Consider the following 24,585-nt stretch of genomic DNA (forward strand, 5'->3'; position numbering starts at 1 on the left):
CCGCTAACATGTCGGAAAGATCGAAAGGTGACGTGTCCGCTCGCGTAAACAACAATCCAAACCCAAACGCGACGCGTGTCGTGAAAAATCCGCTGCTGAGCGCCTCGGTTACCGGTTTGAGTTTCGACGACTTTCCCAACAAGCCGCAGCTCCTGCCCGCCGCACCGCCCGTGGTCCATGCCCCGCCCCCAGCTCCGGCTCCCGTTTTGATTGCTGGCATCCTGAACCGCGGTAAGTGGGTCAGGGTTGGATGGATTCCTATCGAGTGGAAGGGGGTGACCTGTTGCACGTTCAGCCGCTGATAAGGTGGTGATAAGATGTCAGCCCTGGTCCAAGAGCACTCCAGTTTCCCCCAAGTGGTATTATTAGATGAAAGAGTATTAGAGGAACCTCTAGAATTAAGATTTCTGAAACCTCAGACTGTTTGTTTAAATATTTACGTTTATTTGACCGAGTCAAGCTTGATAAGGAAATATAAATAAAAAATCTTACATCAGAGTACTAAGAAACACTTTAGTAGTTGCCCCGATTAGTGATATCTGCAGAGTGGCAGCTTTTTAAACTCTAAAAATAAGTTGGTTTCCAGCAAAGCAAGCTTTAACAGAAGAATTCGTCATTCAATGGCATTTTTATTTGGCTCCTTTCCTTCTTATCTGGCACTCTGGCACAATAACAAAACAACAACCTATTCCATGCTTCTAGTGGAGTGCGACCTGTAGGTGGGCAGCTCCATGATCACCTTCCTGCGACGGCAACACCACACTATGCCCCAGATGATGGCCACAATTAGGAGGAGCAGCAGAATGGCTCCCAGACATATCGCTGCAATGGCCGCCTCCGTCAAGTACACATCCCTCACGTCTATGGTGAGGCTCCTTTGGTTGCCAGCCGCATCGTAGGCCACGAACGAGACTTTCGGTTCGCAGCAGGAGGCCATGTAGGTGGCTTTCAGTGGCTCGTTGGTGCCTGCTGTGTAGTAGTTCCTGTAGAAGAGGCCCTCGGGGGGTGTCGCCTGCAGACGCAGCATGCCGGACTGCCAGTCCTGGGCGGTAACATCCAGTGTCCAGAAGCGTTCGCCGCAGTTCTGGGATTCGGGGGTAAGATAGTCACAGCGACTGCCAAACTCCCAGGACAAAGTGGGACCAGTGGTGTCCTGAAAGAAGTTGAATTATAGAATAGATTTTGATGTTACTCGAATTTCCCACAAACCTGTGCATCTATGCTGGAAACCACTTTAAGATTCACCGCCATGGTGGTAGTCTCTCGCCCGTAATGCGTAAAAGTGATCCTGTCCGTGGTGCCCTGGGATGTTCCAGTGGGAACCAACACTGTTAGACGCACAGTACCCGTCTCCTGAGCTCGGAGGTTCAATCTGAAAAAGAAAACATTGTTTTATGCTTTAATCCCAAGAAGAATGTGGTCCTTACCTGGTGGGATTCAACTGAACCAGAAAACGCCGCTCGTCGGTGACCTGAATGGTGGAATAGACAGTCTCGGATCGCGTATTAGTGACCTCAAACAGCAGAGTGGCCATCTGGCCCGCCGTAACCTGAATCTGAGACTGGGTACTCAGTTCGATCTTCGTGCCACAGCGCTGGAGGAGCATGGCGTTCAGGGTGCTCCTGGACTGGCCTGTGGGGGAAGCCAGTAGTGTTTGATTGAGACTAGGAGCCCGCTGGATCTCCTTCTCGGAAAACGTTTCAATCTCATTCTTTGGCGAGTCAACATCCTCCTCCAGTTTCTCGGTGTCCTTTTCTTTGTCGGGGAACTGAATCCTGGCGAGGCGGGCCTTTGTCGGACCATTTTTGTAGTAGCTGTCGATGCGTTTAATGATGTCGCCTGTCGGAAAGTACGGAATGGCATTAGGAAAACAGCTGAACACACGTGTTAACACATCCCAGCGAGATGATGGCGTTCAGCTCTGACGCGCGCTCCTCGGCCGACCTGACACTGGTTATCAGTGCGCCTCCGTTCGTTCCATTTTCTGGCCCCGAGGCCCTTATCTCTCGACTCAAAACCGAGCCCAAAAGCAATCACATAATAGTCAGTGCAGTGCGGCCGTCAATATAGCAAGGTTGTTCCACAATTTCTTTAAATAATTACCCAAAAACACATCCGCTTTCCTTTCGGCGCGTACAAATACATTGTAACTTTGGTCAGTCACCTCCGGATATAGTTTCAATTTGAAGGTTGCTGTGCGCCGCAACTTGTTAAGTGGTACGTAGGCATCCAATTCGTAGGGGCTAGAGGTCCTAGTGGCATTAACCACACCAAATTTCACCAGTTTTTTCAAGTTAATTTCTACGAAAGGGAGGATATAAGAAATAAGCGTAAACAAATGTTCGATCAGCTGTTTGCCATTCACAGTGCAACGCGGTCAGCTGTTACAGGTTTAGTGCAGACGTTGCCACCTAGTTGCAATTTTTTTCTGTTTTATTTAAATCAGTTTAATTAGGACAAATCGATTTAATAGTGTTGTTTTTTGTCAATTAAGTGTCATCTAGTGCGGCAGTGTGTTTAATACTTAGTAACTCCCCATTTAAATAATAAGTCAGAGCGAATTGCAAAACTTGGCAACCCTGTCTCAGCAGCTGCGCCTTAGTTGTTGTGGAAAAAAAGAAGAAAAGAAAACACGTCCCCAAAACGTCGCGATATAAAAACAATTGTTTTTCCTTGTGAAACGAGCGAATTATGAACAATTAAATACCACTAACGTGTTGACAAATACCCATTTCAACCGACGGCTGGAGTCGGGGAAGGCGACATGCGTCTGTGGCTTCAAAATTAACGAAAATCGCTCGGACATCAGGCCACTTTTTTGAACTTGGCCCTGGCAGTGATGTGGATTGTCTAATTTTGTGGCCAAAAGCGTATGTATTTGTGCAACCATTTTGCATTAGCCGTATTGCCAAATATCCACCAAGTGTTGTGACTGTGTTTTCAGTGCCATTTCGGCCCAGTTTCGCGACGGAGTCCGCCTTGAAAGGGTAATCACTTTTTTCGAGTTGAGGCAGGCGGACGAAAAACCTCCCCAATTAAATTGATTTGTTCAGGAAACTTCCGGAACTTATCTTCCGGATTTGTTGATAAGCGAAAGTGACAGCAGCAGTAGGGCTATTAAAAGCTGTTCAATCGGACAATACTTTTTGTGTGTATTACTGGCGATAAGACTCGGCTTTTCGCTTTCGGAACCAACCCTCCTTTCTCCATCACTTCTTGAGTCATAATTGTTATTTGTGTCTGACCCGGCGGGCAATCTCTATAATATAATTATTTTTACATACTATATAGTCGGACTTTGATCGCTTGCTCAACGTGGCGTATGATTAATCTGGGGGATCGCTTGGTTGTTACTTTTGATCCATTCTCCCTCGGTTAAGTCCCATTAACTTTGTGTAGTTAGTCGACAATTACGATTTGTGCCGGACAGTTGAAAGTGCTCGCGTGTTAGGATCTAGGACTAATACTCACCTGGCAGGACGAAACACACATAGAGGTAATAATAGAGAGACACAGAGGTGCGCTGAGGAAGAGTTAAGGTGAACACCAAGTAATAATTCTAAAGCTTTTGTTATTTTTTTGTATATTTTTTTTGTTAAATCGAATTGCTTTTCTTTGATTTCCGTTTATTTTGTGGACCCTTAGGAAGCTAGGACATTTATTAATTAATATGTAATCGGTAAAAACAGTAAACATATATAGTGTGTAATGTATAGATATTGAAAATTCCTTTGTACTACGATTAAGGGTTAAGAGTTTCGTTTCTTGAGCATTATTATTATTCTAGCGTTTTGGTTAAGGAAAGCGTTGGGGCTTCAGGAGCTATATACTATATACAAGAGGTCAGCCTGGGGACTGACGTGGGATTAGGTTTACGGTTTTCGGGTATCATGGTGTTAGTCATAGAGCTTACGAGCTAAAGGACATATAAATTACACAGTAGTACAGTTTTTTTTTGTCTGGAGTTTGTTCTAGGTATCTTTTTTTTGTTCTAGGTATGAAGCTTGTGCCAGTGACATTGGGGGGGATGGGGCTTAGGTTCTAAAAGTTGGCTTGGCACACAGACAGATCTCCCACACACACACACTCTCTAAGTCGCTAAAACACTAAATTACAACCCTGCGTTAGTAGGTGCAGAAGGGGCAACCACTCGAACTAACCACCGTTCGGCGTCTCCATTGTGGCCCGTCGCATGTTCGCATCGATGCGGACATGAAGGCTGGACAGTGTCGTGTACACCGGCAGCTCCAGCTCCTGGACGCCCTGATATGCGTCCGACACGAGAGTGAGCTGGGAAATAGATGAGACAAAAATAATACGAAATTATTAGCATTTTAAGATTTAAAACAAATTACAAAGAATTAAAGCCCATAGTTGAGGGGCCTCCTTTCTATCAACAACTTTGCCCTTCACTTTTCTTTCCATAACCTAGTTTTTCAGTAGCCTACAATAACAACAAAAGATGCAACATCACCATCAAGCTGCCGCTTGCCGCCGCCTGGCCAAGAGGCCTCCGTAATCCAAGTGGCTCCGTCTCAGTTGGCTGCTTGGGCAACACTTGGCCAGATGGGATCTGGTTGCTGGTCTCTTGTTGTTGTTGTTGGTTGTTGGTGGATGCTAGCAGTTGCCACTTTCAGTTTTCAACACACTGAAGCCGCCCCCTTGCCACCTGCCACTCTGCCAGTCCTCCACTCCGGCCAGTCTGGCGTTGGCACACGATTTAATTACCCCAATTGCGGGTCAGGTTGGCTCTCGGTATCATTGCGATCATATCTCATATCTCACCGTATTGCCCGCTATGTGCTGTCCATGCTCGGTGCTCACAATGTGGATGATCTCGCCCCCCGATCGGGTGGCCACCTCGCCCAGGATGCCTCCCACAGCGTCCTCGGTTTCGTTTTCGCTTCCCGATCGCTCGCCATACCACAAAAGGAAGAGCTGAAAAGTAAATAATAAAGGATCTGGCAGAAAGATATCTCTCTCAAGGACTCACCCTGATCCTCTTCTTCAGCAGAGTGATGGCCGCGTCCTGGACCAGCTCTGTGTGCGGGGGAATGGCGGCTGTGGATATAAAGACGGCACTGTCGTAGGGCACCAGTTCGGCGGCATGCAGCACGCCCACAAACGAGTTGCCGCCTTCGTGCTCCTTGGTGCTGTTCAGGCCAGCTATGAACTCCCGGGTGTTGTTGAAACTAAAGGCGGAGGGGGCTCCTGAAAGGGATTGTGTTAGGACATGGAATTATTTAGTGTTATGGAGGATCATACCCGCTCCATTTAAGGTGACCAGGACGATCTTGATGTCAATGTTCTTGTCCTGCAGGGCGTCGATGTAGAGCCGCTTGGCCTGCTCCAGGGAGGCCGAGGATGGGTCCACAATCACGGCTAGCGGCATGCGGATGTACACGTCCTTGATGTAGTTGCGCAGCTGATCCGCCGGCAGCAGTTCCGCCTTGACGCCGCCGGGCACGTGGATGTGCTTGGCCTGTTTCCGGGGACTGGTTGTCGTTGGGATTGTAGTGCTCGCGGGGGAAGCGGACGAAGTGGTGGCGGGTGCTGTCACCGGACCTGGGGCCTGGGTGGACGAGGGCCAGGGGAAGCCCCCGAAGCGAGCCCTCAGCACTGGCAGTGGTTCCTCGGACGTGGCTGCGGTGGGATGGGGCTTCACCTCCGCCTGATCGTCGTAGTACTCGTCCTCGGTGGAGTACTTGAAGGACTGGGGCTTACTGGGACTGGGCAGCTGCTGGACCTGGACCTGGGCCTGGGGCACCGGCTGCTGCTGCTGCTCCACCTGGTAGGTCACATCTATTGGTGGATGCTCCTCTTCCGTCGACTTCGTGGCCTCCTCCTCCACATACTCTGAGATATCGTGCTCTTGGTGCTCCCTTTGGGGGAACCGCTCCGCCTTGGCCTGGCGCACATACTCCGGGATCAGAGTGGTGGCCACCCGAGCCGTGGTGCTGGCCATCATCTCGTCCTCCGAGGTATCGTAGTAGTAGTCCCTCGACTGCCCGGCCGCCGCGTCCACCTTGCTGACCCGCTTCTGGGTGGGCGCGTCCTCCATCATCTCGGCGGCCGTGTTCTCCTCCGAGTACGGAGCCATGGTGTTCAGTCGGCTCTCCAGCGGCCTCATGGTGCTCATCATGTCCTGCTCCATGGCATAGCTGCCCTCCGTGTGCTCCTCGTCTAGGCTATTCCGATGCTGTTGCATCTCCGTCTCCACCTCGATCTCCAGCTGGGTAGGATCGTAGATGTCATCGGAGTTGCCGGCACTGGCACTGCCCATGTCGCCGCCATAGTCCTCGTCCTGGCAGTGGGCCATCCCCACGAGGAGCACTATGCCCAGCCAAAGTTGTGTTCTCAGAATCATATTTTTTTTTTTGGGATTTCTTTGCCTCTAAGAGTTTCCACTTGCCACCATCCAAGTCTGCGCGAAAAAAAAAGTAGAAAAAAATTATAGATTTTTGAAAGCCATTGATTGATTGAATGATTGATTGATTGGCTGGCTGGCTGGCTGACTGACTGGCTTCTTTCGCTTACTTAATTGACGCAATTATTTATTATTATTCAGAGTTCACTTTTGCCGAGCCGTTATTTTTAGTTTTTCTAGCCAATTAGTGGAGGTAATGGTCTCTTTCTTCCCCAAAACTGTCTGCTTTTCAACATTTCGCACTTTCGCAATGAAAAAGTGAAATGTTTTTTGATTATCATTGGGTTTGTTATTAAAATCATTTTAAATGATTGCCAACAAGCCGCGCCAATTAGAGAGATGTGTTAGATTCCAGGAAATTTCCATTTCTAGACTTTCCCACTGGCCCTAAAGACTCTAAACTATAAACTGCAAGTTAAGAAATAATCATTTTTTTTGCAAAAGTCATGTTCAAGGTCATAATGAACATGATGAACGACACTCGTCACAAAAATATTAAAATGTAAACAAACAAAAACGATGAGTAAACAAATGAAAGACAATGAAAAGTTGGCTAAAACAACGTACTACCAAATGTCTTAATGGCCAGCCCGTTTGCAATAAAACAATAGCTTGCTGGGTTAGGGTATTAAAGCCATTTATTCGACGCTATTCGAGATGGTCAAGGTTTTCCCCCAAACCTGCTGCCAGACACCGAAACCCCAGAGAAGAGGTTGACAATAAAGTTAATAAAAAAATTTATATAAGTAATGTGTTTAAACTTGATTAAAAGCTAAACTCTACGCTTCGATTTGCTCAATTTATTTGATATTTAATTAAGCAAATTGCAATTAACACTTTGATGGCAGTGCTTTTGTTATATTTTGCATTTATTGTGTGTTGCATCTCGGCCCCCGGCATTGTTTGAATAACAAATTACCAGCAAATCAATTTAAATGATTGATTTCTTGGCCGAGACTCGTGATGCCGATGCGCCGCCTTCTCAGGAGGCGTTTATTCCTCCTTCGAACTGAGCATCGACCATTAATTAACAAAAATATGCAAAGCCACCACAAAATACAAAAAAAATAAAATATATATATTCAAGTTGGAATTCAAAATGTATCGCATTGATGCGTAAAATGAAAATAAATTTAAGTTAAAATATTCTGTGTTCGTGTTTCTCGTTTGGCAGCTGCCCGAGTCGATTCGACTTCGACTTCGACTTGAAATTTGTACATTTTTGTGCGTTGCAAGGTCAATAGCGAGTGGAGGGGCTGGAGGGATTATTGCAACCTGATATCTTGAGGCTTCAAGCTTGGGCCTCCCTTGACTTGGCTGGCGCCTGTCCGTCTGCATTTTCTCTTTTTTTCCACCAAAGACGTTAAAGAGCACGTTCGTCGGGGCCCTAATCGGGCCGGGCTAAGACCATTGCACAATCCTCCATTGAACAGTTTTCTTTTGGGGGAGATCGGGTCACGTAATTCTCGAGAAGATAGCACCGGAACTAGGTGATCTTATTGAAGAAAGTTTGACCATAAATGGCTTAAAGTAATTGTTTTTAAAAACAATTAAGGAGATAAGATTATAGACTATTTGAGATTTTAACCCAATTTCCAATAACTTGATAACAATAAGTGGCTGCTTGCGATAAGATTGTACAAGCCAGGAAGTAAAGCTCAACTAGTTTTGTTCACTATTATTTATAGGCTCTTCACAATTTATTTTATAATTAAGTTTTAGTGGTATAGTACTACCTCCATAAACCAAAACAATAACCGAGCGGGCAGTTCATCAATCAGCTGCTGATTCGCGGCGGTTCATAAAAAATCAACTCAACTCGACAACAAAAAGGTTCTATAAACAAATTAGAGAGGCAAGCACGTTGTCGGTTTTTTGTATTTTTCTTTTTTTTTTTGTTCATTTATTTATTTACATATCTCTTTTTTTTATTATTGTAGTTTTTTGTTGCTTTTGCAATTACGGCGCGGCGAGTGCTTAACAGACGCGTAAGCATTTATTTTCGCTATGATTTTTATATCACTCCGAGACCTGGACGTTATTCTGCCGTTTTTATGGCCCCCTGGCCTGGCCCCAACAAATTAATGAAAAATAATTGCGAAAATTATAAATTCAAATTGCGTTTGGCTTGGCATCCTCCTCACTGTCCCCTGCCCCCATAATCCCCTTCGTGGCGTGTCAGTTGAATCGAATTGAAATGCACTCTAATTGTGGCAGCTTTATTTCACGACCCTTCAGGGTTTGGGAGGAGAACCCACGCGCCATAGATCTACAGTTGATTTTCTTGACATTGAAAAGACAATTAAAGCGAGCTGTATTTCAAAATCTTTAAAGGGTTTTAATGGGGCTGAGGAAAACTCATTAACAATCGACACAAAAAGTGACGAGCTTGCCCGGAAAAGTTGTTAAAACCCAAAGGTATTGCTTCTGAAACTGAGCTATTGCGGGCTTGTCGGTCTTATCCCTTAAAATATTATATTTATGGCCTTTAATTAATTCTTTCACTTGCCTTCTTGTCGACGTGGCTTCTTTTCACACTTTTCTTGTTTTTTTAGATTTTTATTTAATGTTTTTTTTTATTTAATAATTTTTGATTTGAAAAACAAATAACTTAGGCAACAAACTTGTTTTCTCCTTGCGGAGCACGAAACACAAATCTCAATGAATTTTAATTACACTCTACGCGTTGCACTTTATTTATGAGTTTTGCCCACTTCTCTGCATTGTTTATTAACTTGGCAGATTATGCAAATCGCGGCAAGACCACTACAACTGCCACAATACTGCCAAACACGGCACAGGAATTCACTCTTGCAGCCGAAAAATTGCAAGCCACTGGCCGTAACAAAAAAACAAACCATATAATATTAAGAGCGTTCGATTAACGATTTACGATTTTTTCGGCATTCGGCAGGTAACCAACCCGTTTAAATGAAAATAAAATATTTCTCATGCGCGACTTGTACGGGGACCGCTTTTATTTTAACTTGGCAGCTGCTGGCTGGCTTTCTGACTAGCTAGCTGACTGGCAGACTGGCTTGTGGGTTGTGGATTGTGCTGGCGAACGCGTCGACGTCTCAAATGAAACTGAAAGCAGAAACACCAGCTACGGACCTGCGGAGCAACACAACTCGGCTTAGATCTGCTCTGTTGCTGCTGCTGCTGCTGCTACTCTGTTGTGGCTTGCTGCTCTCTTTCTTTTCTTGGCCAAAAGCTACACAGCCACATCAGCTGAAGCTGAAGTCGAAGCTGTAGCAGCTACAGGTTGGAATCTAGAAGAGCGTGCCACTGATAAACTCTGAAACCGAAACAACGTGCTGGAGGAGCCGAGCCGCGATAGTGCCACAATTGGATATGTTCATGACACGATTGTTTATTGGCCATCAGCGTGGACATATCTTCGGGCAATTAACCTGTTGGGCAACCAATTTGGCGCATCTACTTGATCAGTGACTGATAGTAGGGAACTGGAACAAGATCTTATCATCGAAGCTGATTGATTTTGAAGTAAATAGTGCCTCAAAGAAGTGAAATAATGTTTATTTTAATATGAAATATATAGAAATTAATAAAGTAATGTATTATAAACAGTCATTTTCCATTTTAGAGATCTGATCTGCCAAGTTATTCCGCTTCACCCGGTCAGTCTCCTTCTCAAAGTTATCCAGTAGCTGGAACAGCTGAGTCTCCTGAGCCAGCATGTCCTCATCTAGCTCCTCTTTCAGGTGATTTCCGCCCTTGATGATCCTCTTCTCCAGTTCGGGGAACTCGCAGAAGGCGCTGGACACGAATCCTAGGATAGTGCGACCCAACATGGGCGGCGCATGCATGCAGGACTCTAAGGACTTTGAGGTCAGATTGAAGTTGGTGGGAAAGGCGGCGAGGAACTCCTGCTGGTCCTCTATAGAGCTCCTGGAACTAATCGATTTGCCGCGATCCAGATAGTCCTTAAGGATCCTCATCTGAGGCTGGAGGCCCTCGCAGGTGGACAGGTCGTTGATCATTTCCGTCACAACTGACTTGGTGGAATGTATCGCGGCGCTATAGGCATCGCGTTGAAAAGTGGCCACATCGTTTAGAAAGTTGCAGATTAGGTTTCTGTACGATCCTGGGTAGGCACTGGCACTAGTCTGTCATTCGGGGATTATTCAGGAATTAGAAATAGAACTAAAGACTTGCTATCTCATCAGAAGTTACCATCAGCACCAGGCCAACAATTAGGAAGAGAGCACGCATCTTCAAGTGTTTTGAATTAAAACTGAGCCTCCCCCAAGGCTCAATGGCTTTTATAGGCTTTTTGGAGTATAGATCTTCCAGAATATAGAGCTTATCACTTATTGTCTCTGTTTACAAAACCCAAGAAAGTGAACTCCAGGGAAATAGAGTGTAGAGACTGCCTACTTATAGATGGAAATGTGTTTATTAATCAAACAGTTTGTAGAATTTCAGGCACACTGATGTTGGTCTCGGAGGGCTAGAATGGAAAACCCAATGGCTTCTGTCTGCTCCCCGCTCTTTGTCGGATAATGGTCTATGAGTGTGAAAAGATCCGGCTTATCTGACTTAGTTTCTGGGCTGACTTTCAGCTTTACTTCTTCGATGGCAGATACTATTTTAGATTGAAAAGGCACATAGGCGGCCATCATCTTCAGCTCATAGTCCTGAAAGGGCTTGTAGATCCTTCTCCCCTTGTCGGAAGTAAAGTCTATAGCTGGATTGGGATAAAGGGAACTACAACCCTGCAGATATTCTATCTTTTTCTGTAGAGAACTAGAGTCAGTAACAGCCACTCCTCGCTCGAGGTAGTCCTGAAGATTGGTCATAGTTTCACTGTATTCGGGATAAGGTTTCATGGCTGAGATTGTCTCCTCCAGCACAGTCTTGAAATTATGGAACTTTTCTTCCCAAAGTTTGTCTTGGATGGACTGGACATTTTCAAAAAACTTGCATATAAGTAACTGATCATTGGCAAGAGGGCTACATCTGGCTATAGTCTGTAATTTTAAGTAATTCTGTTAGATTATATTTGTATTTTTTGGAAAAACTTCTCACCAACAATGCAAAACTTAAGAGAAAGGCCTTCATTTCTGTTTGTTACTCAGTGCACTGCCTTTTAAATGGCTTTGCTTCAGTGCTTTTATAGGATTTGATAAGTCATCAATGAATCAAAGAATATATATTTTGTTTTTAACTTTAGAGATTAATCAAAGTTCAATACAAGTTCAAGAGAGATATGTATATTATTCAGAAGATTGGAATATTGGAAGATCTCTCCCGTAATGCTGGTCAGTAATACAAATTCGTTTCAAGTTCAAAGTTATTAAGTTTTTGCCAAGTTCTTTTTTTATGAATAGTTCTTTGCCTGTTGACCTTTTTAGGGGCGACTGTTGTGGCGAAAAAAAACGCATATCGAATTAGTAATTCATGCAAAAAAGCGATCGGAGACAGACTGTGAACTTTTTGTAGGAAGTTCGACTGCCCGAGCAGTGCCCGAGACTGGCGGGCGGGCGCATTAAAATGGAGCGTGAAATGAATTTAATATGACAAGTCGGAGGAGTTGGCCGGCGCTGATAGCATCAATAAAATCATAATAAATATACAATACAAGCCCGTACATACGTAGTCGGCATATATTAATGATCGTGTGCATATATATTCGTGTCTTTAAATATTGTATGCGGAAATGCTGAGATACTGTTGGCACTAAAGGGTTAATCGAACCTGCCTTGGTTTCTTTTTTTAAATAATCCTTAATACTAAGCTTGGGGCTTAGGAATTTGTCACTTGTAGCGATTATAAAAGCCTCAAACTCAGCCATTTCGTTTATTTGACTGTGAATAATGTTTCCGAACCTTCTTTTTTTATACCTTTTTTTTTGGAACCGCAAGAACACATTTTTGCGGTTTTGTAAAACCCCTACACTCGGGTACAATGGTTCTTTTTTTTTGTGCTTCACTTGTATGACAAATTGTTGAGCGTGTTGAGCTCTAACTTGACGGATTTTCCCCACAAAATCGTGCCCATCTTGACCTACGTGCGTCTGTCGAAAATCGAAAACTTCCTAATGTCGGCGAGGTACTCTATAAGAAGCCATTGAACCACTCTGTACTCGACTTTGAACCGCTGCACTTTGTAAACTATTTATTTTTTGTGGTTAATAAAATGGGTAAGAATCTCTGTAGCTATAAGAAATGAAATATAAATAATACAAGCAATAGAGTATAATTGTGTCGTAAGCCGCGGATAAGGAGTTCCCCAACATTTTGAAAACAAATTTATTGCAATGAGAATTTATGCAGCTCACGCAATTTTCACTTTGCCATTTTTTTCTGCTGCTCGTGCTGGTTTTTTGTTAAATGTTAATAATTATGTAATCAGTTTGGTTGCTCGGCTGCTCCTTGGGCTCTCTCGGGTTCAATTAACAACTTTCCGCACTGGAGTGCAAAAAGAAAAACCCTTTCAATAAAACAAATTAAATATTTGGCAATCGTTTTGTGTTGATTTCAGGCCTGGCCTGCCTGGTCTGCCCGGCTTGCTCGGTCTGTTTGTGTTAACATTTTGATGCCGAGGCTGAGGCTGGTTTAATTTTATGATGAATATATAAACACGTACGCATGTCCCAAGAGTGTTAATCAAAAATTACCAACTTGTTTTCGCAGCCAGTGGCGGCAGCCAAACGAGCCGCTCGAAGAACGAACTGGTGCAAGGCGGTGTCAGTTTCAGTCACTTTTATTCCGATTATTAGCACAATTAGTACCTTTAGAGCTTAAAAGGCACCTTAATTCACTTGTATCCTTAGTCCTTTGGGAAGTATATCACTTGAACTGGCACTACTTTCGGCGGAAAAAAGCGAAACTGGATTGTGGCACGAGTGTCGAGCGACTAAAACACACTCCACTAATTACTGACCTTTTTGTACTTGTCGCCCTCGCAAGTGTGTTGGTTTTTGTGCTTTTTTTTGTGGGCTCATAAATTGTTTAAATATTGAACAATTGGTTGCAAATGGATGGATAGATAAACGTTCAAAAGCAACGCCACACCTCGTACAGCCGTACACCCAGCCCAATCGATAAGATAGAGTCGTAGGAATCCGCAATCGGAATTACCGGGAGGAAGCGAGATTGTCCCAGATGCGTCACGGATGGGCGGCAAGTGGGTGTGGCCGGTGGGTGGCTGACATAATTAGCATAGCCCTTGGGTACTTGGAAAAAACCCCGAAAATACCTCTCAACACATATGTCACACCCGTCACCGTTTTTCACGTGAACTTACGCGGCTACCTGAGTTTGCTGCCTAAGTCTTTTGTTTCCCTTTCGTCCTGGAAAGAGGTATGTCAGGCCAGGTAGTCCTCTAAATAATTCTATATAAAAGCATGACACTTTTCCTTGGCATATTAGTTCTCTTAGAGTCTTGGAAATATGCGTTGGTTCTGGATAGTCCTTTCCTTAAATATTCTGGTAAGGAATTAATAGATTTCTGAAGGACTATCGAATAATTTCTTAAAATTCAACAGTGCCTTGCCAGTGCCTTTCCGACAAGGTCAAGCAACGATTTGGATACAGATAGTCCATGGTTGAATATATTGGCAAGTATTGCCAGGAAACTAGATGATACCATACGCCCAGAGTCCGTGAAGGTGCCAGATAATATTCCCAAAGAACTCACTCAGATGGCCCAGAGAGCTGTTCACTTTCTTGGCAACACTTGGGAGTCATTGTTGAGCTTCCGAGACAAATAGACTGATAATTCCACACTGTAGAATATAAATGTAACTAGTTTAAAAATAAAGAAATAAAAACAAACCGATAAGGATTGAATCAGAGTTCTATAAAGCTACGCCAGAGACTCTACAACTGCCCAGTTTATTAGAAACAATTGCGAAATGCTGTGCAAAGTAGTACTCGTAGTTTGTATTTGTTCTCTGGTAATAGCTTGAAAAACAAATAATACTTGCCTATTAATTAAGACCTCTACTAAATCACAGGCCCTAGCCAGAGGCACTCCCCAAAGCCCAGAGAACCAGAACTTTTGCGAGTTTCTCGCAAATTTCGAAACCTATCGCGGGGAGGTGTGGACCAGATTTGTGGAGATCTTGAAAGCCACCCTGACCAGAATGGTCAGCGCAGTGCCCGACTGCCCCGATTGTAGGCAGTACGTAGCCTTCCTTCAGGACTATATAAGTCGTGGCGATGCCATCAACTCTTCGAGCTCCACTGACCAGAAAATAGAGTATGCCAAGGGATTCTCAGAAGCTATGGACAGAAGATCCTCCCTAGATCTGAGTTCCTACAACAACGAAACGGCCCTCAAAGTAGCCATGGACTATGCCACCCAGTTGTTCGCCGAGTTCTCCAAATTCCAGGAGAAACTGATAGCCGCGGAGAGTGAATTAAAAAGAAAAGTGGGCCAGGATGTTGTCTCAAGGGAGGTGGAATTTTTTGAACTCTTGAGGACCTATGGAGTAGGTACTCTCTATCGGATTACGAGGACTAGACGCGAGGTGGTTGCCAATCGAATCTTGTCGTTCAAGCAGCAGTTTCAGTGTGCCTGAGATTTAAGATTTCAAGTTAAGAAATGGATGAAATAAAAATATACCCTCTCGATAGGGTATTCGAGTTTATTTTTATTATTTTGCCGCTGGCGGACGCAGACAGGCCGTCGTCTCGAGCAGCTTCTTCAGCATCTCTTGGGTCGCGCCATTTCCCAAAAAGCACGCATTTTATTGAGATTTATTTTGATTTAATTTTGGACGTATTTTTTTCTGATTTTTGCCTGCGGGTTCAATGCCAACAATTTAAACCGTCTTTGGAATTTTTTTTCACCTTTTTTTTTTTTTGGTCTTTCTGTTATGGCATGCGACCTGCACGAGCCTGGACCTGGGCCTGGGCCGGCCAGAGCGTTTAAATTCCTAAAATGATGGCAATCTTATGGAGGCATTGTTTGTCGTTGGATGGAGTTGGAGTTGGTATTGGGTTGGCTTGGGTATCCTGCAAATGATTTCATCGTGCTTGACGTGCTTATGTGGGCCTTAATTGTTTTATTTGAGTGCCATTATGTGTGCAGGCACTTTGGGGCACCAGACCCCCAGACCAGACCTCAAGATTTCTGCTCATCGCCTCAAGTGGCCACTGAATCTGGTTATGATGTCATGCCCCAAAAACAACAACAACAACATTCTTCCACCTTTTTATGTTCTCTACTTTAAAGTTTTGTTAGTTTTTTTTTTTTGTTAGAGAGGCAATTGGAATATGCTGTTCTACTTTTTTTCCACATTTGTGGTTAGACGGAACGAGCGGAGCGTCTCTATTTATTTTAACACATTTGAGGCAATGCGTCACTGTCATTGCGGGCCATTTGTAAATACTGGTACTCGTTTTTGTCACTGCTAGTTGGTAATGTTTTCCAAGTCCAAGTCGGAGTCAAAGTCCCGGCCCGGCCCGGCCCGGCCCGGCCCGGCCCCACCTCAACCGTCCAAATAGCTAATCTTTGCTTAGCCGTTACAAGCAATGTCAAGTGCTCTTGTCAAGAAACTGCCAGCAGAATTGAAAATAATTTTATAATTTCCTAATAATGACTAATATTACCTTATTCGTCCAAGGCCAAGCCAATATTTGGGGCTAAACTTTACTCTCTTTTTGTGAAATGAAACTGAAAGTTTAGTTACTTTTCTGACTCAGTTTATTTAATTTTTCAGGAAAGATAATTCACAGAAATAATACAACTATAATTAAGTACTTTTAACTAGAATCAATAAACTTTATTATAAAGTAATCTTACATAATTCCTATTCCGATTTCCAATTACCATATAAATAGGATGAAATAGAAAACCTCCAACAGGTGATTAATAAACTTGATCCATACTTGATCTGTTACTTGATTCAGATACATCCGACTTTCGGAGAGACCTGTTCAATCGGCCAAGAACTTATCAAATTCATGGGTCACATACGAAATCCCCATTCAGAATTGTTTGCCGAGCACAATGCCAGATCTGGTTATGCACCTGCGGTCTATTCCACGAGCTTCCATAAGCTTGGCTTTGGAGAATTCCAAACTCGCGCTTGAAAAATGCAAAAAATGCAGTTCTTTAAATAGTCTCTCGAGGGTCTTCGGGGGTGTGAAAACCTTTCGGTTAGCCAGCCAGCGAGACACTTAACTCACTTCGTGGCTTCCAAATCACGTTTCAAGATCGAGGTAAATTCTTTGACGTATTCGCTGGCGAAATGGCACGTCTGACATGGAATGGCATGGCATGAGATGGGCATGGTATGGTTGGTTGGTGCGACTAAATAATGGTTTCATTCCACATCGAACAGATCGGTCGACTTGGAAGAGCTTCCTCCTCAAATGCCATGACATTTGGTGTCCGTCGCAAGCCAGCCAGCCATCCAGCCAGCAGGCTAATGTCAAGATTTGGCTTTTTATGACACCCTCGCCCGAGACTGCACGCCAGAAACAATCGAAAATATACAAAAACCCGATTTGGTCTTAAAGTGTGGCTCTAAAACGATAGCTGGCCTGTTTGTTTGCTTGCCAGCTCGCCGTGGACTGTAGTGGTTGTTAATTATGGGTTAATCAAATGGTTCAACCATAACAGCTATAGGGAAGGGAATTGAAATCGGGGGAAGTGATAGTCTACAGAGAGAGAGGAAGTAATATTCTTTAGATCTTTATACTTGTATTTTAGTCAAATCTTTATTCCATCTAAGTCATAGATCTCTGGAGCTGAAGGTTCTTTTTTTTGGTGGATTCTTTTCTTATATATAAGTTTCATTTCTTTGATCTGGAAATAAATATCTACTTAGAAACAGGGTGGTAATATACTCTATAGAAGGCCAATCTTTATCTTATCTAATTCGTAGATCTTCGAAGCTTAAGGTTTTTTCTTTAGGTGAAATATGGTATAATATAATATATAAGATCCATTGATCTATTTTGATCTGCAAATACATATCTATAAGCTTACTACTTTTAACCAAGCTTATAGTGAAGACCCCTATAGATATATATATCTATAGGCTTACTAGTTTTGACCAAGTTTATATTAAAGACCCGGAAACTGATAGTCAAGAAAGGGAGAAGTAATAGTTCCAATCCTATACCATCTTTATCTTAGATCTTCTAAGCTTGTGGTTATATCTTTAGTTCGCCTATGTTATAACATATTAGATAAATTTGTTAAAGATACTAGCTATAGTCTTACGGCTTAAGACCAAGTTTAAACTATACCCCTATTTTTTAAAGAGAATAATAAAAAAAACTAAATAAATCAAAAACAGCAAAGCCTAATGATATTAACTACCAGCTACGACTGGCCTAGTCCGAGTGTACGTCTCCGGCTTTGTCGTCATCTCCACTGATTCCACTGCCAATTCCAATCCCAAACCAGTTTGGAGCGCGATTCCGTTGTTAATTGTGTTTGTCCGCCGGTCGATTTCAATTTGCATTCATTACAGGCCAAGCCAGGCCATTTCGATATTTGTTGTTTTGTGCTCGGCCGGAGCTTCTCTGGCCGGAGAACGAGAAGTGAGCGAGGCGGTGGTCCCGCCAAGCCAACCACTTCCGAGTTAACTAATCTCGGTTTCGTGTTTCTTCCACTCCGCAGAACCCAAGACACTAGTGACCGTGGGCCAGCCCTCGACCATAGGACGACAGCGAGGCTCTCGACGAGATCAACTTGAACACCAGCAGCGAGGATTCGTCGGTATTGGGAGGATCAAGTCCCTACCGCGAACCAGGTCACGATCCGAACGCTAATCCCTTGCTGGAACCACCGCCAGGAGTGGGCAACGACTCGCTGCTGAGCCAGGCGGCCTCCTCCTTCACCGCCCTGCCCTCGGTGGCCTCCAATGTGTTCTCGAGCTTCTCGAAACGGATCTACGCCGGCGGCAGCCGAGAACAGTCGGAGGAGCCCAGGTTGGACATCCAGCCAGCCTACATTCAGCAAGCAAGCTACGCACCACCACCCGAGCCCGTAGCCGCCGTACCGTTTCCCTTCTACGCCGGTCCCCCACCAACAGCGGACGAGGTGGTTGCTGCCCCCCGAGCCGCCCAAGTTCTACGCACCCACTGAGATTCCCAGCTCCAATCCAGGAGCAGTGGCACCTCCGCCCTCTGCGGGCAATCCCAATTCCTATCGGTTCACGGCCCGAAAGAAGCTATACGCTCCCATTCCTGGATTCTCCGAGCAGCAGGCGGCACAAGCTCAGCAGATTCCCCAGCCTCTGCCTTTCCAGACACCACCATATCCCACGCCGCCAGCGCAGGTTGCCGCTCCCAGTCCGGCTGCCTTTGACATATCAGCTCAGCCCGCTCCCAATCCCGTAGAGGAGCGCAAGTCCGGCGGCGGCCTCTTCTCCCTGACCAGCCTTGTGCCGCAGGGCGTGCTTCAGAACATCTCCGGACTGGTTCAGTCCGTCACTGGAACCCAGGACAATCAGCCGGTGCATAGTCAGCCTAACACTTCGGGCGGTTACTTTGACATTTCCACCGGAGGACAACCAGCTCCGCCGACCAACTTCTTTGGAGGACCTACGCCAGCCCCTCCGCCGGCGAGCAACTACTTCACCCCTGGAGGAGCTTCCGAATCAGTGGCAGCTCCGCCTGTGGGAGGATTCTTCGCGCCACCCGTTAGTGTTCCAGCCCCAATCGAGAGCAACCCTTTTCCTCCTGGAGCACCACCATCAGGGCCAGTAGGAGTATTTACGCCAGGAGCAGGGTCCGCAACCCGTAGGACAAGTTTTTAATCCTGAATCCTCCATTCCCGGACCATCTACAACTCCTATCCCAGGAGCTCCACCCACTAGTGCAGCAGGCTTCTTCAATCCGGGATTAACTCCGCCAGCGGTTGCTACTCCACCTTTGGCCGCTCCCTCTGCAGGACCTCCTCCAAGCCTTCCCCCAGCAGCAGTGCCCGGAAATTTCTTCACCCCCGGAGTTGTCCCAGCTGTTGCTCCAACTGCAACACCAGCGCCAGCAGCAGGAGGATTTTTGCCTCCTAACCCAAGTCCCTTGACGAGTGGACCTCCAGTAGCAGCTGCTGCCCCACCGCCAGCTGCTGGTCAGGCTTCCTATCGCCTCCAAAAGGGCACCCGTCTCTACAAGAGTCCGCTGACGGCCCCAGGAAACTGCAGCTCCTTCGGGCTATTCCGCGCCATTGGCACCCACCGCTGCGCCGGCTGCTATTTTCAATCCCTTTGGAGTTCCGGCACCAGGAGCTATCAATCCGGTAGCTGACAACAGCCAGGGAGTTGCTCTCTTTCCACCATCAGCTGCGGTTGTTGCTCCTCCTCCAAGTGTAGCCAACGCTCCGCCATCAGTGGGACTTGCAAGTGTTCCCCTCTTTGCTGCTCCACCAACAGGATCATCGGCGATTCCCTTTTTCAATCATCAGCCAACTGGAGAAATTAAACAGGAAACCCCACCAGCTCAGGTGATAGAAGAAGCTCCTCAGCCTCCGGTTCAAGAACCAAGTGCCGCTCCACCTGTGGGACTTACAAGTGTTCCCCTCTTTGCTGCTCCACCAACAGGATCATCGGCGATTCCATTCTTTAACCCTCAGCCGCCATCAGAAGTACGAGAGGAAGTTCCACCACCTCAGGTGACAGAAGAAGCTCCTCAGCCTCCTGTCCAGGAACTTTTTGCTAATCCGGAGATAGTCCAAGGGGTAACCAGTGCTGTTATTGCTCCACCCCCAAGCGTAGCTTATCCTCCACCAGCAGCTGGACTTGCAAGCGTTCCACTCTTTGCTGCTCCACCTACAGGAGCATCGGCGATTCCCTTCTTCAATCCCCAGCCAACGGCAGAAATTCCACCTGCTCAAGAGGCAGAAGGACCATCTGTTCAGGACCAACCATCGACCCAAGGAATTCCCTTCTTTGCGCCACCACCGGCGGCTACATCAGGAGTTGCTCTTTTCACTCCGCAACCCACCCAACAACCGGAAGCGGAAAAGGACCAGTGCTCAGCTCTCTTTGCACCTCCACCGAGTCAGCCCAAGGTAGAACCTCCGCAGGAAGCTACACATAGTGTCCCATTGTTTGCTGCTGCCCTTCCGGCGGACAACCCCCTCTTTGCTCCCCTATTCGTTCCAGGGGTAATCGAACCCGTAATCGAGGATACTCCTCCAGCTTCCAACACCGAACCAAGTGCTTCGCTCTTTGCTCCCGTGAGTGAGCCAGACCAAGGAGCTGCCCAAGCACCAGCTGAGGCTTCCTCCAATCAGGATCCTCCTCTGTTTGTGCCCGTGCCAGCGCCAGCGGATCAAAGCCCAGGAGTGCCCTTGTACCCGCCAGTTGCAAGTGAAGTCGCGCCGCCTCCACCAGCATCTTTAACCACAGCACCTTTCGCTCCGGATCTTATAAGCAAATGTGCCCCGGATCTTGTGGCTTCGAGTCTCGTTCCTCCAACAACCGCAAACGTCCTGTTCTCTCCTCCGAATCCTGTAGCTTCAAGTGCTTCGCTATTTGCTCCGACAATTCCAACTGAACCCCAGCCGGAAATCGAACCAACTCCAGTGGTTGAGCCACCCACTGCTCCTCCAGCCATTGGTTTCTTTGGAGCTTCAGAAGCGACTACTGTGAGTCTGTTCACAGGCGGCTCCGGAACCCAAACGGTCTTCAGTCCACTAGCACAAACCATAACCACTCCCCAGATTCAGGAGGCCGGGCAGGACTTGGTGCCACCACCAATAGGATTCGTGTCACCAGGGTCAGAAGGAGAGGTTGTAGCTCAGCCACCACCTGCTCCCTCGCCCCTGCAAAGCTTCTTCGGCGCTCCTGCCGCTGGAGCCAGTGCCACCGAGGAGTTCAACTTCTTTGCCAATCCACGCCTGAAGGCGTCTTTCCGGACTTGCCAGTCCAGCAAGGGATTGCTCCGCCACCGCTGGCCCAAGAGCCACCGCCGGCAGAGACGAGCGCCACTCCGGTCGCCTCCTTGGGTTTCGATAGTCTGCTAACCCAATCCCAGCAAGCGCCACACCAAACACCAAAATCGATCGAAAATTCGTATCCAAATTCAAGTGCTAACAGTTTTGAGTTCTTTGGAGGCACTGGTGCCCCTCCTCTGACCTCAGCAGTTGACTCAACCCCAGCTGCAGTCCCTGCCGTGCCCCCTGCCGATCCGGGCAACTTCTTTGACCAGGTGCCACCGGAGCAGGAGCAGCCGGGCAACGAGGATCAGCGGATCCAGAACTTCTTCAATAACCCACCGCTTCAGGATCAGCCCGCAGCCCCCGGTGAGCTCAAGTACGATATTGTGCACAGCGGATTGGCAGTGAAGGAACTGCAGACACGGTCACAGACTCCTGTTTCCAATCTTGTCGAGCCGCCCTCGTCAGCTTGCTCCGAGTTCTCGACACTCGCGCCCACTCGCCAAACAGGCGAGGATCTGATCCAGCAGCATCTCGGAGAGCTGCCCGAGGAGATCCTGAAGCAGCTTAGGATGGCCACCGCCAGTGGAAGCAGCGACAAGGGCCAGGTGTCCGCACCGCCTCCAGTGGCAATAGTAAATATTGTGGTAGGTCCTTGTGGTTGCCTTTTCTAATCATGGTTCTCCTCGTCAGGCTTATACCCCGGCCCTGGTGCATTGGTTCTACAAGCGTAGCGTGGACAGCAAGTTCATCTGGACGCCATTCAGTCACTATGATTCCGCTCTGCTGGAAACGAGCTCGAACAGTGGTAGGTCAAAAGGACTTTCGAAGAATTTCACCCAATCTTAGAACTCCATCTCCTTCCAGCCGACTCCACCCTGATTGTGCCAGTGGAGGGAGGACGCTATGACGTCAACATCAAGGAGCGGACCAAGACTCCGGTTTACTGGGAGGGCAAGGCCATCGAAGTGCGCCGCTGTTCCTGGTTCTACAAGGGCGTTGACTCCAAGTACGTGCCGTACACCGAGGATACGGCTGCCCTCTTGGAATCGGAATACCAGCGTTCGGCGGAAAACCGGGGAGTGGCATCAAAAGATAATGCTGGCCAATGGCGAGCAGGTGGTCTTCCACGGACCCACCGTCATTGTCCACTTTCTGCCCCAACAGAATGGCGACACCTGGGGCGCCAGCACCCAGGGCTCCATGCGCCCTAGGGTTGTGAAGCGGGATCTGGACGACTTTACCATCGAGCAGGGCGAGTCGCAGCGCGTCGATCACCTGCTCTTCATGGTCCATGGTATTGGGTCGGCTTGCGACCTGAAGATGCGACCAGTGGAGGAAGTGGGTGAGTTTAGGGATAAGGAAACTAAGTGGTGACAAAATCATTAACTGATCTTCCATTGCAGTCGATGATTTCCGGATTATTGCCCAGCAACTGGTTCAATCGCACTACAAGAACTCCACGGACATGGGTCTCGTGGGTCGCGTAGAAGTCCTGCCCATCTCCTGGCACAGCCACCTGCACTCCGAAGAACTGGGCATCGACGAGAAGCTCAAGTCCATTACCTTGGAATCCATACCGCGGCTGAGAAACTTCACCAACGACACCCTGCTCGACGTGCTCTTCTACACCAGTCCCAAGTACTGCCAGAAGATCATGAACACGGTGGCAGATGCCTGAACGAGGTGTACTTGAAGTACAGGATGCGGCATCCCGAATTCAATGGAGGTGTATCCCTGTCCGGGCACAGTCTGGGCTCCCTGATCCTGTTCGATTTGCTGTGCCACCAGGAGCCGCTCAAAGAGAGCGAGGAGGAGAATAAGGTGAGCAGCTTACTCCACAGTCTGTCCACTTTTTTTTAACAATATTTCTTCATCAAGGAGAATCCGGATCAGCTGCCCCTGAAGGCCCAGAAGGTACAACTGCCGAACAACGACTTGCTGCCCAAGGAGGTCAGCTATACGATGGGTCCGGCCGGTACTGGCCAGCCGGTCATCAACTACACCCAGCTGATCTTCCATCCCAAGAAGTTCTTTGCTCTGGGCTCTCCTATTGGCATGTTCGTGACCATCCGAGGAATCGACAAGCTGGGACTGGACTTTAGCCTGCCCACGTGTCCCGGCTTCTACAACATATTCCATCCCTTCGATCCGGTGGCCTATAGAATCGAAGCTCTGGTCAACCCGGACATGAACGGGATAAGGCCAGTGCTGATCCCGCACCACAAGGGCCGCAAGAGGATGCACCTGGAATTGAAGGAGACCATGACACGGGTGGGGGCGGATATCAAGCAGCGCTTCATGGACACATTCAAGACCACGCTGGACAGCGTGAACTTCCTGACAGCCGTAACGAAAGTGAAGAAAGAAGCCGAAGAGTCGTTGGAGAAGGAGAAAGACAAGGTGGGTTAACAGTACGATTTCTCAACAATCTCTAATTTTTTTTTCTCTATAGGGCTCCTCGCACTCTCTTCAGAAGCAAGCGGAAGACCAGGATGACAACTCAGTGGCTAGCTCGAGTTTCAAGCTCCGAACCCGCTCCGATTCCAACTCGACCACCGCCTCCGATCCCGAGTTCGTGGAACTGGACTTCCCGCTGGGCAAGCTCAACGACTCGAAGCGGGTGGACTACGTGCTGCAGGAAGCGCCTCTCGAGTTCATCAACGAATACATCTTTGCTCTCAGCAGTCATGTGTGCTACTGGTGAGTAGAGAGATTCCTCCTTAAAGTCCATTCTCTAAAATGTCATCCTTAACAGGGGCTCCGAGGACACGATACTGTTCGTGATGAAGGAGATCTACGCCAGTCTGGGCATCAGCACCGACAGCCAGGTGCCGCAGTCATCGATGACAATCGAGCGACCCGTCTCGCACGAGAGCGGCATTAACCAGGCGCTGCTGCCGATGTGAGTCCACTAACCACCAGTCGCTACCAACAGCTCACACCGAACCGACAGCCCACACGCCACCACACCAACTACAAATATTTAGAAAAAATTTATTTAGATACGTTATTTGTTAGCCAAATCATGCAAAGATTTATCCATTTGTGCAACTCTAACTTGGTTAATGGTATTATCAAAGTAAGAAGTCTTGTGTCGTCCGAGTGACTAATCCGCTGGCAGAACTTCATATGTGCTGCTGGGCACCGGCACTGGCACAGTGCAGTGCAATTTTGTTATTTTTGTAATATTGAGTGTATTTTGAATTTGTAAAATTTATGCTAAAAGAAAAGTGTATGTATGTCTAACTAAAACCCGATAATAAACCACATAACAAAGAGATACT

The 24,585-nt window shown here is 46.9% G+C and overlaps 4 protein-coding genes across 7 annotated transcripts; 2 read left to right on the forward strand and 2 right to left on the reverse strand.

The window, feature by feature from the left end:
* On the forward strand, nucleotides 1-24,581 carry LOC6497234 (nascent polypeptide-associated complex subunit alpha, muscle-specific form). The gene is given in 15 exon segments (XM_001962473.4): nucleotides 1-231; nucleotides 18,035-18,075; nucleotides 18,077-18,466; nucleotides 18,468-19,121; nucleotides 19,123-19,545; nucleotides 19,547-21,254; nucleotides 21,257-21,933; nucleotides 21,992-22,106; nucleotides 22,166-22,371; nucleotides 22,373-22,643; nucleotides 22,705-22,971; nucleotides 22,974-23,122; nucleotides 23,180-23,701; nucleotides 23,754-24,001; nucleotides 24,057-24,581. Coding segments are annotated over 15 exon segments (6,045 nt in total). The 5' UTR covers nucleotides 1-8; the 3' UTR covers nucleotides 24,208-24,581.
* On the reverse strand, nucleotides 610-13,209 carry LOC6498311. Of its 3 annotated transcripts, none has more exons than XM_032451785.2 (9): nucleotides 13,075-13,209; nucleotides 5,266-6,424; nucleotides 4,994-5,211; nucleotides 4,786-4,938; nucleotides 4,161-4,290; nucleotides 2,104-2,301; nucleotides 1,428-1,839; nucleotides 1,210-1,372; nucleotides 610-1,153 (listed from the first exon to the last, which is right to left on the reverse strand). In XM_032451785.2, the coding sequence occupies exons 2-9, from the start codon at nucleotides 6,365-6,367 to the stop codon at nucleotides 686-688; spliced, it is 2,844 nt and encodes a 947-aa protein (XP_032307676.1). In that variant the 5' UTR covers nucleotides 6,368-6,424; nucleotides 13,075-13,209; the 3' UTR covers nucleotides 610-685. The 3 variants fall into 3 exon arrangements, with proteins under 3 accessions (XP_032307676.1, XP_014762060.1, XP_001962511.1); XM_014906574.3 differs by having other exon boundaries at nucleotides 13,071-13,209; XM_001962475.4 differs by lacking the exon at nucleotides 13,075-13,209 and adding an exon at nucleotides 8,937-9,978.
* LOC26514911 lies at nucleotides 9,952-11,587 on the reverse strand. Of its 2 annotated transcripts, XM_044716173.1 has the most exons (3): nucleotides 11,484-11,572; nucleotides 10,625-11,421; nucleotides 9,952-10,557 (listed from the first exon to the last, which is right to left on the reverse strand). In XM_044716173.1, exons 2-3 carry the CDS (start codon nucleotides 10,661-10,663, stop codon nucleotides 10,009-10,011), a joined length of 588 nt encoding a protein of 195 aa, XP_044572108.1. In that variant the 5' UTR covers nucleotides 10,664-11,421; nucleotides 11,484-11,572; the 3' UTR covers nucleotides 9,952-10,008. The 2 variants fall into 2 exon arrangements, with proteins under 2 accessions (XP_044572108.1, XP_014762386.1); XM_014906900.3 differs by lacking the exon at nucleotides 9,952-10,557 and having other exon boundaries at nucleotides 10,808-11,421; nucleotides 11,480-11,587.
* On the forward strand, nucleotides 13,571-15,047 carry LOC26513655. Its single transcript, XM_032451788.2, has 3 exons — nucleotides 13,571-13,884; nucleotides 13,941-14,351; nucleotides 14,412-15,047. Exons 2-3 carry the CDS (start codon nucleotides 14,310-14,312, stop codon nucleotides 14,976-14,978), a joined length of 609 nt encoding a protein of 202 aa, XP_032307679.1. The 5' UTR covers nucleotides 13,571-13,884; nucleotides 13,941-14,309; the 3' UTR covers nucleotides 14,979-15,047.
* Nucleotides 24,582-24,585: the final 4 nt, after the last annotated feature.

This window comes from Drosophila ananassae, chromosome 3R, assembly GCF_017639315.1.
Source record: "Drosophila ananassae strain 14024-0371.13 chromosome 3R, ASM1763931v2, whole genome shotgun sequence".
In the NCBI taxonomy this organism is placed as follows: Eukaryota; Metazoa; Arthropoda; class Insecta; order Diptera; family Drosophilidae; genus Drosophila; species Drosophila ananassae.

Bases quoted from the DNA above. Each gene is read 5' to 3' on its own strand.
- LOC6498311 (XM_032451785.2), bottom strand. From the start codon at position 6,367: ATGATTCTGAGAACACAACTTTGGCTGGGCATAGTGCTCCTCGTGGGG. The intron at 5,212-5,265 runs GTATGATCCTCC...AATCCCTTTCAG, and splicing joins GGTCACCTTAAATGGAGCGG to GAGCCCCCTCCGCCTTTAGT. The intron at 4,939-4,993 runs GTGAGTCCTTGA...TTTACTTTTCAG, and splicing joins TGCTGAAGAAGAGGATCAGG to CTCTTCCTTTTGTGGTATGG.
- LOC26513655 (XM_032451788.2), top strand. From the start codon at position 14,310: ATGCTGTGCAAAGTAGTACTCGTAGTTTGTATTTGTTCTCTG. The intron at 14,352-14,411 runs GTAATAGCTTGA...ACTAAATCACAG, and splicing joins TAGTTTGTATTTGTTCTCTG to GCCCTAGCCAGAGGCACTCC.
- LOC26514911 (XM_044716173.1), bottom strand. From the start codon at position 10,663: ATGCGTGCTCTCTTCCTAATTGTTGGCCTGGTGCTGATG. The intron at 10,558-10,624 runs GTAACTTCTGAT...CCCGAATGACAG, and splicing joins TTGTTGGCCTGGTGCTGATG to ACTAGTGCCAGTGCCTACCC.